The sequence below is a fragment of the Vespula pensylvanica genome, chromosome 1 (genome assembly GCF_014466175.1).
Source record: "Vespula pensylvanica isolate Volc-1 chromosome 1, ASM1446617v1, whole genome shotgun sequence".
NCBI classification, from domain to species: Eukaryota; Metazoa; Arthropoda; class Insecta; order Hymenoptera; family Vespidae; genus Vespula; species Vespula pensylvanica.
Genome location: NC_057685.1, coordinates 19,436,335 through 19,449,725, shown reverse-complemented (window position 1 = coordinate 19,449,725; position 13,391 = coordinate 19,436,335). Strand labels below are relative to the sequence as shown.

The window sequence follows — 13,391 nt, the reverse complement described above, 5'->3', positions numbered from 1 at the left end:
CAGCGATTTTTCTTTTGTATCGAACGTCAAGCCCCCTATCTCTAGCTGTCATTTCATTTTGCGATGATAACATGTTTCCTTCGAGATGCTCGTTTCTTTTTAACGTTCCTATGAATGAGATATTGCATGAATAACCCTTGTTCCACTTCAAAACGTACATCTTATTAATAACGTTTCAACTTTTTATTACGGCTACGAAATCCTTTTTTCGCATATTCAATCGTTTTTCACAAATTGAATTACCTTGCGAATGATCGTGCATGCAATTGTTTCATCTGTCGTTAGTAACAAAGAAATTGACCTTTCGTTTATTGGCTTTTTTTCAGATAAACCATTGTTCTGATTAAGAAAACTTTCCACGAGTAATATTGTCCATGAGAAAAGGTCTCTGTCGCGATGAACGCGATAAAACGCTTGAAAAGCATATAGATATGCCGATATATCGAGACCTATATACTTTTGTCAAAGCGAGAGGACTATTCTACTGCCTGCCAACAATAGAACGCCCACGCAATTTGTGAAACAAATTTCATGATAATAACTTGACGGCTGTCAAGAAAATTCTATAGGCATTCAATGTTGCTTAACGTTAAGTTAAAAATAGTCGTATTGACGAGAAATACTCCTATTCTTTGAGAACAAGATCGATAATATGGATCTGCTATTTGACTGAACTTATAAGCTGAAAGAGAAAATTATAATTTTAGTAAATCTATTTTATTATATTGAAATACTATAGAGCAAAATTATAATACTCTATTCTTTCCTATCGATCAAATTATCGAGTAACAGAACGACTATAAAACTCGACGACGATCAGAAATAAGCACAGATATTCCTAAGCAGTTCGTATCGCTATTTGGAGAAAGAAAGAGGGCTTACGATATTTTATTTAGTCGAACGATTGTTTCTGCATAATTTCAACGCTGTAAGTAAATTATGTATTTTACTTAAATATAGTCTGGTTAATTCCAGCTAGTGCATAGTTGTGCGGTGAAATAAAGTTATATGACCGTTCAAGATACGATACAGTTAACGTGTGTACATAGACCATTGACGATAAAGAAAAAACTGTGAGAGCATAGTAGCTAACATTTTTTTAAACAGAATGTGTAAAAGTTATTTTAAACCATTATATGAGTGGGTGTATATAACGACGAAGAAGAACGAAGGGATAATGAAACGCTTGAAGTATCCTATGGATGGCAGAGGACGTATTTGCTAACCCTAATTACAAGAAGGTAATCTAACGCATTTTACTTGGATATGTGTATCTTACACGGATATCGATATCGATTGAAATGTCCTTTCAACGACGATGTTTTTCAGGGTTATAAATATGGATAACTGCGGTTCCGGAGTGGTACAAGTATTCGTGGGCGAATGGAGCCCCGAATACGAAGCGCTATCCATCAAAGCTACGAAACAGACCTCCTCGGCGGAAATAGTCGAATGTATTATCGAGAGATTGGGTTTGGTGGATGTCTCCAACGTTTCCAATGGTTACGAGTTAGCAGAAGTGGTAGGAAATTCTGTTGGGCAGGAGTGTAAAGAAAGAAGACTTGGTCCTTCCGAATGCCCCGTAGCGCTTATGTTACTCTGGCCGAAGAGTGCTGCCCAGCAAGAGTATTACAGGTAACGTGATATTCCTCCAACGAATTATAAGTTATTCCGCAAGTTTGCGTATGAAAGTATAGATAATATTTGTACGCTTCTCTGTTGTCATATCTCCGTTAGGTTTTACTTGAGGAAAAAGCAAACGGATTATTTATGGTGCGACAGTAGATTTCCTATGGATCCGCAACTATTAAAGGATTACTTCAATAGATTCCTGTATCAACCACGAGACAAAGAATATCCAGATTTATGCCAGCTTCCTGACCTTAACGAGCAGACGCTTTTGGACAATCTTCGTGCTAGATTTTTAGCTGGAAATATATACACCTATGTTGGCAGCATATTGATTGCTTTAAATCCGTTTAAATTTTATCCCATCTACAATCCAAAGTACGTGAAACTTTATCAAAACAGACGATTGGGGCCGGACATACCTCCGCATATATTTGCGATAGCTGACGCGGCGTATCATTGCATGTTAAAAGAAAAAAGGAATCAGTGTATTGTGATCAGTGGTGAAAGTGGTTCGGGTAAAACGGAATCAACAAACTTTTTATTACATCATCTAACTGCCTTAAGTCAAAAGGGTTCCCATGGTAGTGGCGTTGAACAGACGATACTCAGCGCTGGTCCTGTACTTGAGGCGTTTGGCAATGCAAAGACCGCACATAACAATAATAGCAGCCGTTTCGGGAAATTCATACAGGTGAACTATAAAGAAAATGGAATGGTACATGGGTAAGTTTCTCTTTGCTATGAGATGTATCGAACTGGATCGCACAACGATAATTATTGTTTAAACAACAGGGCAGTAGTCCAGAAGTATCTGTTGGAAAAGTCAAGGATAGTTTCTCAAGGAAGAAACGAAAGGAACTACCACGTTTTTTATTATTTATTAGCTGGGGCAAACGAACAGGAAAGACAACTTCTACATTTAGAAAGTTGCGAACGTTATAATTATTTAAACAAAAGTGGCTGTTACGGTCTTGAGAATATCGACGAAAGACATGAATTTTCGCGGCTGAAGCAGTCTATGGAGATGGTGGGATTCACGCCGGAGAAGCAAAAACGACTTTTTGCAGTTTTATCGGCCGTTCTTCTACTCGGTGATTAGTGCAAAAAAAATTATTAATCGTTTTTAATCAGAGTAACTAACCACGTCGTATTTCCCAGGTAATGTCGAATTTCAACCAAGAAAATCCTATCATCATCACGACGAGGCAGTAGGGGTTAAGAATCCTGAAGTCGTCGCATTAATATCCGAGTTGCTCAGGGTGAAACAAGAAACTCTTTTGGCAGCATTAACTGCGAAACGCGCACGAGCTTCTGGCGAAACGTTGGTCATTAATTATAGACTTCCAGAAGCGATAGCGGCGAGAGACGCAATGGCCAAGTGTTTATACGGAGCTTTGTTCGATTGGATCGTGCTTCAGGTACGAGATTCAGGCAAATTTATGTTAAAGATTAGCGCAGCGTTTATAACTAATTACCGTTTATGATCTTAGGTCAATCACGCTTTACTCTCTAAGAAGGATACTCTGAGGGATCATCAAGGAAATAGTATAGGGGTACTGGATATCTTCGGTTTCGAAGATTTCAAGACGTGCAATAGCTTCGAACAGTTGTGCATCAATTATGCAAACGAACAATTGCAGCATTACTTCAATCAACACGTTTTTCAATACGAACAAAGAGAGTATAGGAAGCAGGGGATCAGATGGACAGATATAGGATACAGCGACAATTCTGGCTGTTTGAATCTCATTGAGGGGAAACCAAACGGACTCCTTTGCCTTTTAGATGATCAATGCAAGTTAGCACTTCTTTTTCTTTTTTTTTTCTCTCCCTCTCACTCCCCATAACAACAATATTACAAGCAAAAATAACACTTGGTCGATGCATATCTTTCTAGCTTCCCAGGTGCAACGAATGAGACACTGTTGCAAAAATTTAATACGGTGCACAAAGAAAATCCTTTCTACGAAGCGCCGCAAAGACGCGAGGCGGCCTTCGTCGTACGCCATTACGCAGGGGCTGTCAAATACCAAGCCGCTAATATGAGAGAGAAGAACTTGGACTTGATGAGACCAGATGGAGTAGTTGGTGTACTCAAAAACTCATCCCTGGCTTTTGTACGAGAACTCGTTGGTGCCGATCCAGTCGCTGTATTTAGATGGGCTATTCTCAGAGCTTTTTTTCGAGCTCATTTCGCTTTTCAGGAAGCAGGACGTGCGCATAGACACGGTAGAGGTAATTATACGTTATGTCGAAATTGCGTGTCGCCATCGAACGTTTCTAAGTGCGATGGTTTTGAATTCGAATCCTAAGACGTGCGACGTATCTTATTTTAGCCGACGGTAGTAAAACATCTGCACAAAACAGGTATAGGACGCCGAACGAGAATTTGATAAGGTATGCATTAGTTTTTATCTATCAATTCCATGCTATATCTGTTCTCACGAAGGGTGATTCTTTGAAAAATATGTCAAATGCTTTTATATCTTTAATAGAGCAGCGCATTTATTGATTTTATATTAATAATCATAACGAGCAAGTACCAATGTCGTTACGCTTGACTATGAATATGTCCGATCTGCATATTGTCTCACCCTACGGAGTATAAATTTGCATCTAGCTAAAAAGGTTTTTGTGTGTTCATATCTAATTGGAACGTTGAGTATATTTATATTGGCCACATTGTCTTTTGTCCCTGTAGCCATCTTGTGACGTTATCGGCCGTCAATCTAACTATTAACCGAATTGCGTAAGTGGTATTTGATCCACTGTATGTGTCATTTTACGAGATGTTACGTTTTGTTAGGCTAAGATGCGTTATGGATTTACAACGTCGTATGAAATATTGACGATTGCCAAATACACTCGATTGGAGTTATTATCGCTTGTAGAAAAACGAGCTCGAAAGTTTCTCTCTCTCTCTTTCTCTCTCTCTCTCTCTCTCTCTCTCTGTACGCGACAATCGCAGCTGAACGTTTAATGCAAAAGACGACTGCAGATCTCGGAAACATCCTTTCCATTTTACGTATCGAAGAGGCAATCCTATTCTCAAGGATCATAGAATTATAATTGTAAATCCATACGGCTGTTACACCACTTTGATTCTGTATGTCTACAGACTTTGTTTAGAGTTCTATGTTCGCACTTCTGTATTAGATGTGATTAGAGTGCAACCTGATGACCTTCGCCACATGAAAATATCTTATCACTCACGAGTCCATTATTCTTTCTGCCGTTCTCTTTTGAGCATGATCGCGAGCGAGAACGCGATAATAACTTTTACTTGGTATAATTCATTATTGCGATTACCATTCGCGATCGGTCGTTTCAATCTCTAATTGTCTCTTCGTTGATACAGTTTATTCTTTTCGTCGAACTTCAAGCCTATTTACGATCGTTTAATGTATCAACGATAAATGTTTGAATCCGATAAACTCGTTATTTATGATTCCATAAGTATTACATAAGCAAAACAAGTAATCATAAGCATTAAATCACACGATCGCGTCGAGAAATCAACTAAGCATGAAAGGATTTTTCAGTTCTCACAAACATACTCGTCCACCCAGCTATCAGAAGCAACGAAATGTCTGTTTACCATCGACCACTCCCACCGCCACATTATCCTGCGTACAAATTGAAAACGACAGTGTAAACAACAATCGATTATCGTGGCCGCAGTTTAGAAACATTAATCAGACTCAACACCCGTCGAATGTAACAACAACGAAGAATTACATAATAAGGGGCAGGGAAGACCAGCCTCATAGTAATAATAATAAATTCAGACGGGATACTCATACACCGCTAGAGAGGGTGCTTCCGAAAGACGAAGCTAACGTTATGGAACGCGCTAATCAAATCGTCATGTATGTAAACGTATTTTGCTGGATCTTGGATAAGAACTTAATTTAAGCTATAAAATATCACTGGCTCACAGTAAAGGTAGTGCGTGCTCTATATATAGGTCTTATGGGTGAATCTATTGGTTTCCTTCGTATCACGTCTTAGTACGATATTAATGGTCTTCCCGTGCAGTACATACATGGCTTTACACGTTATCATTTTATCTAGTCGATCTCCAGCCCTCACGCACAATCCTTCAAACTGTAAACACGTAATCCTATTATCATCCTCCATCACAGAAATTTCTTTCGATCTAACGTGTAGTTTAATATTCGCAATTTTCAATACGTTATGGTGGTTGGTGCATGTTACTCGTTTGTCAATAACTATAGATCACACGTTTCGTAAAAAGAAAAGACCCGCTACTTGACCCATCACTTTTCTCATCTATAGATTTTTCGTATGGACATACATTTAGCGTATATCGAAACTTCGTAATTGTCGAATCTTTCGTACGAACTGTACTCGCCATTTTGAAACGACAGTATCGATGTATGGTCGCTTCACTTTTCTACATGCCATCAAACGAACTTGTCACCAAATTTTTATAACAATTAACCATCTATAGTGTAACAATTGTCTTTCTACGCTTTTTTACCTTTATATCATGTTCCGTATATTCTGCCAATTGTTTGCTGTCGTATATCTTGCATTTCGTATTAAGTATGTGGGAAAAAAAAAAGAACGATTTACAAAAAGAAAAATAAAAAACCAAATCGCAATGCACCGTCGTTCGCCAAAGTAGACATTGTATAACGCTTCTTCCTTGTCCTGTTTTTTTATTATCGCGCAAGTAATATTCCATAGAAACGCGCGTACACGCTTTTGCGCGAGGAAATGAGAGAAAGCACAAATCGTATGGAATAAGTAATGAAGCAAACGAAAGAACAGGAAAAGGAATAGACGAGCGCTTTTCCGATATATTTATCAATGGTACTCAATCAGAAACGTTTGCAGGAAGAACAAATCGTTTCGTCCAAGGGAACGTGGTAAGAAGGGTCTGAAGAATCTTCAGACTGTGAAAACTCTCGCCGGAAGAACGCAAAGTTACGGGACTGGTCCGGGAAAAGCAAGGAAGCAACCCATGACCGTGTCGGCACAATTTCAACAAAGTTTACACAGCCTTATGGATACCTTGAATCAAGCAAATCCTTTTTTCATTAGATGCATAAAAAGCAACGCCAATAAAGTATCGAACGAATTCGACGAAGAAACCGTACAGCGGCAGCTAAGATACACCGGGATGTTAGAGACCGTACGAATCAGACAAGCGGGCTTTAACGTCCGATTAACGTACGACGAATTTATTCAGTTGTATCGAATGTTATTACCTAAAGGGCTTTTGAGTTCGCAATCGGATGTACGTGATTTTTTGTTAACGTTGAATCTGAATAGAGACAATTATCAGCTTGGAACAACAAAGGTATTTCTTCGAGAATCCGAGAAGATAAAGCTGGATATAGAGTTGCATCAACAAATCATTACGAGTATCACGACGATACAAAATTGGTTTCGTGCTTGCTTGGAAAGGAGAAGGTTCTTAAGGTTAAAGAACGCGGTGGTGCAAATTCAATCGTTTTGGAGAATGGTATGTGCCCTACGATTTGCACAGGCTCTACGTGCGAGAAAGGAAGCTGCTACTCATATTCAAACCGTATGGAGAGGTTACAAACAACGTACATGGTTTAAAAAATTAAGATCCTGCATAACGATCTTTCAGGCTTACATTAGAGGTAACAACTCTAGGAAAGCTTTCATGGAACTTAAAAGGCGGAGGAAGAGTATGAGAAAGATCGAGGAACCGCAGGAAAATCGGGATTCCGAGGAGCATACGCTTCAAAAAATCACCTACTCGGCTGCCCATGCGGACGCGGAGGAGTAAGTACCTTCGCAACTTTTTCGATTCCTTCGCCAGGTTTCACTTCGTTATCACATTTTTCCTTTATAGATCATTGTCCATTTGCGAGGAACGTTCCTTGCCGGAGTACACCGTATCGCCTCGAAAGTTGGAAGCGCAAAAGCGCCTAACGCCGGTCAAGTGAGTCGATCGAATAACCACTGTTACGTCGTTTCTTATATCGATGTCCCGTAACACTTTGTGATTTCGTCTTGCAGGCAAGAAAACTTACGTAGAGATGCGACCGGCGACACGAGCGTGCCCTACTCCAAGCGGAAAATTACGAATAAAAGGGTGTTGCACGAGTCGAGCGTCGCACCGAAAAATACCGAAACGTTTTATTCCGAAGAAATTGGCGAGCGCAAGAGCAGCATCGAGAGTCTCACTAGCTTAAAAAGTTATGAATCTCAAGGTAGCGTTAATAGTTCCGAATCGCAAGAGAATTCGAGCTGCAAGCCGGTCCCAAGTACGAGAACGAAACGCGGCGATCACTCGGCCGTAGCCGTCGCGAACACGAATTTAGCGACCTCCAACAGACTGTCTTCGATAAGTAAAAGAACCGATAGCTCGTCGACGGGTTGTAGCGATGGCGAAACGGACGGCGATATGCCGAACGCCGTGCAAAGTGCTCCGCCCATTTTCAACGTCGCTCCGTCGTTCACGAATCCTAGAGAAACGAAATATCATCCGAACGCGAATTTGAACCGCAGTCCGAATTCGGATATTTGGCGAAGGCGCACCGAGTATTCGTCCATCAATTACAACGACTACATAATGTCGGTGCCTCAGAAAGCGACCGTGACCCGATCCCCGAACGTTTCTCAATATAAGAGCATCGCCGATAACGTTTTGGAGCACTCTCGGTTGGAACAACCGAACGAAGCTGCAAATTACAACGTCAAATTGGATGCCAGCGAACGTTTCATACGGATGGAAAATTCTCGCGAGTCGCGACTGTCCGGGGATCGCTTGGAAAATCTACCGATCTCGCCGTCACGACGGGAACAAAACTACGGATTGTGCAAAGACGTCAAAGAGATCAATTATTTGAGAAGGCAAAATTCCGAAGGCGACAGCACCGCCAAGGCGGAGCCAGCGAACGACGAGAACGCCGCGAAGAACGTACTCGCGAGAAGAACGGATCTCAAAGATAAAAATTCCAGGCCGAAGGACAAATTCGAGCCGGACGTGCCGGTGAGGAGTGCCAGACGAAATCGACCGTCGAGGGAGGTCCAATGCAGATCCATGGGCGAGAGCGCCTCGGACACCAGCGCCGGAGAGACGAGGAGTCTCTTCCTCGGTACCATTAAGGAGACCGACATGAAGCGCATGGAAAATATCAACGTATGGACGAGAAAGGACAATCCGAGCGAGGCCACCTCTAGATCGGTCACCGATTGGCCAGTGAATAAGAACGAAACGGTTTACAAGGGCCAGCAGCCGGGGAAGCGAATGAGATCGAACGCCATAACGACTTTGGAACTTCGAAGAAGAAATTCCGATCCAGCTACGAAGATATCCGCGTTGAACGACGACAAGCCCGGCGCGGACACCAGCCCGAACGAACTGAAACTCGCCCCTGGTATGAATCTGCTGGAGTGGAAGGGCAACAATCTCTTCACCTTGGCCGGTCATCGTTTCAGAAAAGTAGCGCGTTTCGCGAAAGACGACGTATGCGTTTGTTGTCACGAGAAAATGGACGCCTTCGTTACCCAAGGATACAAGTGCGTCGATTGCAAACAATTGTATCACGTAAAGTGCATTCAGAATGGAGGAGTACTCAAAATGCCATGTCTCTTGGCGAACACGCCAAACAGACGGAAAAACAGAAAGCCACCGCGTACGCCGTACGACGCTAGCAAACAAGCGGTGGCTTCGAAATTCAGTCTCACCGGTACCTCGGCTTTCTCCGATAGTACGGATAAGATCATATCCGATGCCAAAGAATTGGCGCTCATGCAGGACTTTATTACTAAAAAGATATACATAATGGAGGCTCAAGAGGAAGGTAGAAAGCCCAGCGAGGTGGATCGCGTTTTTAAGCAGGCGTTGCGTAAATTCAAAGACGAGCTGGTGATTACTTACAGCGTTGCGATTCAACAGGGCGTGGAAGGAAACATCAAGTACACCGATCTGATAGCGAATTTTCTTCACGTTATGGAGACCGTCTGTAAGCAAGAAAATACCAGCGAGGATTTTCCCGTGACAATGGGCGTTAATGCCTTCAGAGGATTTATGAACGAATTCATGACATTGGTTAAGACCGAAGCGCCGGAGAAGCAAAGCAAGAGCAAGCGGAAAAAGGAAAAGAAACGGAAACAAGAGGAGCCTATACGACATGGTAATCACATGTTCCAATTAACCATCATCAATATTCCCACCGCTTGCGAAGTTTGTACTTCGTTCTTCATGTGGCCGATCGAACGAGGACTCGTTTGCCAAAGTAAGTACGTCTTGATCGTTCGTTCTCGGAGAATACGTTTCGTCGATCGTATTTACCTCTACCTATATCGCTTTTTCTCTTCGAACAGATTGCAAGCTGACCTGTCACAAGAAGTGTTACACAAAGGCAACGCCCGAGTGCGGAAAGGAAGCGTCCATGCTCGAAGCGAATTCGCGTAGAGTTTTCGGTGTTCCGTTGTACAAATTGGACTGCGGCGACGGCAAAGTGCCCCTGGTAGTCGATCGATTGATCACGACCATAGAGATGCACGGATTGTACACGGAGGGTATATACAGAAAGAGCGGAGTGAGTTCGAAAGTACGAGAGCTCAAGGTTAAAATGGACGAGGGTGATTTGGAGAAGGTGGACTTTGAGAACTATCAGGTACACGTTCTAGCAGCCGTTTTGAAGAGCTTCTTCCGAGACATGCCGGAGCCTCTGTTGACTTTCGAATATTACGACGATTTCCTTCACGCCGCGAACTTGACCGACCCTCACGATAGAATCAGCACGCTCTTTGCGATTCTGAAGAAATTGCCGAAGCCGAATTTCGATCTGATGGAACGACTGATCGTGCATCTAGCGAGAGTGGCGTTGCACGAAGTCGACAATCGAATGTCATCGTCCGCCTTGGCGATCGTTTTCGCCCCGTGTATATTGAGAACGAATCGAACCCTGCCGGCGCAAGACTCGCTTCAAGACGTGGGCAGACAGACCCGCTGCGTGGAAACGATCGTGCACGAGAAATTGCGAGTCGTAAGAGCGACTTTGGCCGACATAAATACCTTGGAATCCGCTTGCCACACGGCGACCCATCGACTCTCGAGCTTAAGGTCCTCCAAGATATTTAGTCCGGAAGAACTGAACGTAGCGACGTCGAATATAACGGCACGAAGCGGGGGTGCCGACAGGGAGAGAGATCGAGGGGACGAAGAGGAAGCGTTGCTCGTCGATCACATACAGGAGATCCAAAAGGAGAAGGCTTTATTGACGTCCACGTTACCGAGCTTAACCCGCGCTTCTTCGGACGACGATCTCCTTCTCTCTGCTACGGATTTGGACGACGGATCTCTCGACGATTTGCTTCCACCTTCCGCCGGTACGTTTGCCTCTGCTTTAGAAACTTAGATTTTAACCGCGTTTACGTTCTCGTGCGATATAAGCAACGGTATATCGCTGCGGTATAGGCAACGATCGGATCTAAAACGAGTAAATTCCTTTGAAATGTCCTACGTAAGCGTACATTATTTCTAAGAACGTTATTTTCTATTTCTCCTAGACGGTCTGGTACGAAAGAAACCCATACAGAGGCAAAGCTCGGCGGACAACTCTTTTCCCACTATCATAAGCGTCGACGAGGACATGGTGATGGTATGACCACAGTCGTCCACAGGCAACATGTTGTCCGTGAAACTCGGACGATAAAAAAGTGTAGCAGCATGACAAGCTTCGCATGGTTCCGTCTAGCGACGGTCTCTCGACGGCCGCCAATTCTGGTCTCATCCGAAAGACGCCGAGTTATTTTATTCGCTAGTTAAGACGACTTTTACGTAGGTCTAGTAATTTGTTAACCCTTTAGGATCTCAAGCCGCTGATTTTTGGGTCGTCGCTTACTTCCATCGTTCCGTGGTTAGAAACGTTTCGTCAAATTTTATTTAGGAAAACGTAGCTCGCCCCGGCGTGGCGATTTACATATCGCGACGTCGACCTAATATCGCTGTAAAAACTATTCTTTTCCTGGGATACATTCCTTTTACCGAAGACTGTCAACGCTAAATCAGCGTCTCTTTCGAGAGCGTTTCATCTTCGACCACCGCAAATAGTTCTTTTTTCTTCATTTTTATTTCATACGTCGATCTAACGAACGCATCGTTCCTTGGAAATCATTCGTACTCTTTATCTCTCGCAGGCATTCGAAAACTTTTCAATTCTATACCTTGGTAAGGAGTTCTGCTCGATAAGAATTAAATGAGACTCTCTGTCCTGATTATCGTCACAATCATGAATCTGTTACACTTTCTTTGACAATCGGAGAAATTCAAAGAGAATCGGCGATGCGACTAAAAGTCGATCGATAACAGCGCGACGACATTAGCCTAGGCTCCATGATCGAATGGCAAACAGGAGAATTGCTCGTTTCTTTCCTCGAAAAAGAGTTCTCGTTGCTTCGGCGATATCTTCTGCTCGGCTGAGAACAGCGAATTATCAAATTGCTAGATCTAAGCGGAAAGACTTTATAGCAGAGAAGATACGAAAGAACATGGAAAACCAAAATATAACTTGTACATATTATATCATACGACTATCTCATATTAGTCTGTTATTATTGTTAAAGTTACGAGAGACGTTACCAAGGTTATATTTCTACTGTCGATATTCATCGTAGGTGGTAAAACGTCGATATATAAATAATATATCGGGCTTGCCGATTTTTTTATTCGTTGCGATTGGTTTTTCTTTTTTTTTTTTTTTTTATAATTTCCGTGCGACGATTTCATACAACAGACGCATCCGACATAGACGTATATATCTGTACCGCGCATCTCGAATTACCTTACGTATGAGTACTTATGTATATACACACACACGTATATATTTATATATATATATATAAATTTATATATATATATAAATTAGAAAAATTTCGTGCGGGCAGAATTAAGTAGGCTTTTTTTTACTCGAGATTTATAGCATGTCATTTTAGTTTCGTTTTTATCGCCTAGTTTGTTCGTTGGCCCATGCGCGCTTTTTATTCATTTTCTCGCCTCATTTTGCTCGTATTCCGTTTTAATCGCATTCGGAGTCAAAGTTCTATTCCTTTTACGCTCTCGTACGTTCCTCGTACCAGTTTGTCGAAGTTTCTTGCTAATTAGAAAGATCGAGGAAACGAGTAAAAAGACGTATCATAACGTTGATATAAAGATTTCCTATTTTTATCATCGAATATATAGATAAAACAAGCGATGATCTCAATTCCATTTTAGCACACGCTAAATCTCTTTGTCGAAGATGAATTAAATCTGTTTTCGAATTAAATCTATTTCTCTCTGCATTTAATAGAAATATGTATTCCTATTTTAGATCTCTGAATTATCGAATATGCAAAACGTAAAACGAAACGTTTGCACGTTCCTCGATCTTTTTTTTGTGTCTTCCAACGTCTATGGTCGTACCACCATAAGGACGTACTTTTTATGTTTCGATTAGTGACAAAGGTCAAATCAAACAGGAAATGACATTTATTTCGCGTAATTCGGTCGGCTCGATCAGTAACTAAAACGTACGCGGCTTTTATCCCAGTAACGTAGAATTAAGTGGAAGATTAGGAAAATATGCCGTTTTCGTTCTTTCAAAGTCTACTTTTCTTCCGACTCGTCAAAATATCATTTGTATTACGTTCGTTTATTTCTTTTTTTTTCTTTTTTTTTTATTTCTATTTTTTATTTCTCTCTCTCTCTCTCTCTCTCTCTCTCTCTCTCTCTTTTTTTTTTTTTAAACAACTGGTTACCGAAC

General features: G+C 41.8%; 1 protein-coding gene and 1 long non-coding RNA gene across 6 annotated transcripts in view; both read left to right on the top strand.

The window, feature by feature from the left end:
• LOC122631615 overlaps positions 1 to 582 on the top strand; it is a 1,700-nt gene extending 1,118 nt beyond the window's left edge. For both annotated transcript variants that reach the window (XR_006327746.1, XR_006327747.1), the window contains exon 2: positions 327 to 582. This is a non-coding gene — a long non-coding RNA (uncharacterized LOC122631615). The remainder of the gene's footprint in view (positions 1 to 326) is intronic.
• Positions 583 to 654: 72 nt separating this feature from the next.
• On the top strand, positions 655 to 13,188 carry LOC122631485 (unconventional myosin-IXAa-like). Of its 4 annotated transcripts, XM_043817217.1 has the most exons (16): positions 655 to 706; positions 976 to 1,241; positions 1,330 to 1,635; positions 1,738 to 2,355; positions 2,425 to 2,723; positions 2,791 to 3,050; positions 3,123 to 3,430; positions 3,530 to 3,867; positions 3,969 to 4,029; positions 4,334 to 4,381; positions 5,175 to 5,501; positions 6,496 to 7,416; positions 7,487 to 7,576; positions 7,654 to 9,878; positions 9,967 to 10,977; positions 11,158 to 13,188. In XM_043817217.1, the coding sequence occupies exons 3-16, from the start codon at positions 1,340 to 1,342 to the stop codon at positions 11,253 to 11,255; spliced, it is 6,900 nt and encodes a 2,299-aa protein (XP_043673152.1). In that variant the 5' UTR covers positions 655 to 706; positions 976 to 1,241; positions 1,330 to 1,339; the 3' UTR covers positions 11,256 to 13,188. The 4 variants fall into 4 exon arrangements, with proteins under 4 accessions (XP_043673152.1, XP_043673160.1, XP_043673166.1 ...); XM_043817225.1 differs by lacking the exons at positions 655 to 706; positions 4,334 to 4,381 and having other exon boundaries at positions 872 to 1,241; XM_043817231.1 differs by lacking the exons at positions 655 to 706; positions 5,175 to 5,501 and having other exon boundaries at positions 873 to 1,241.
• Positions 13,189 to 13,391: the final 203 nt, after the last annotated feature.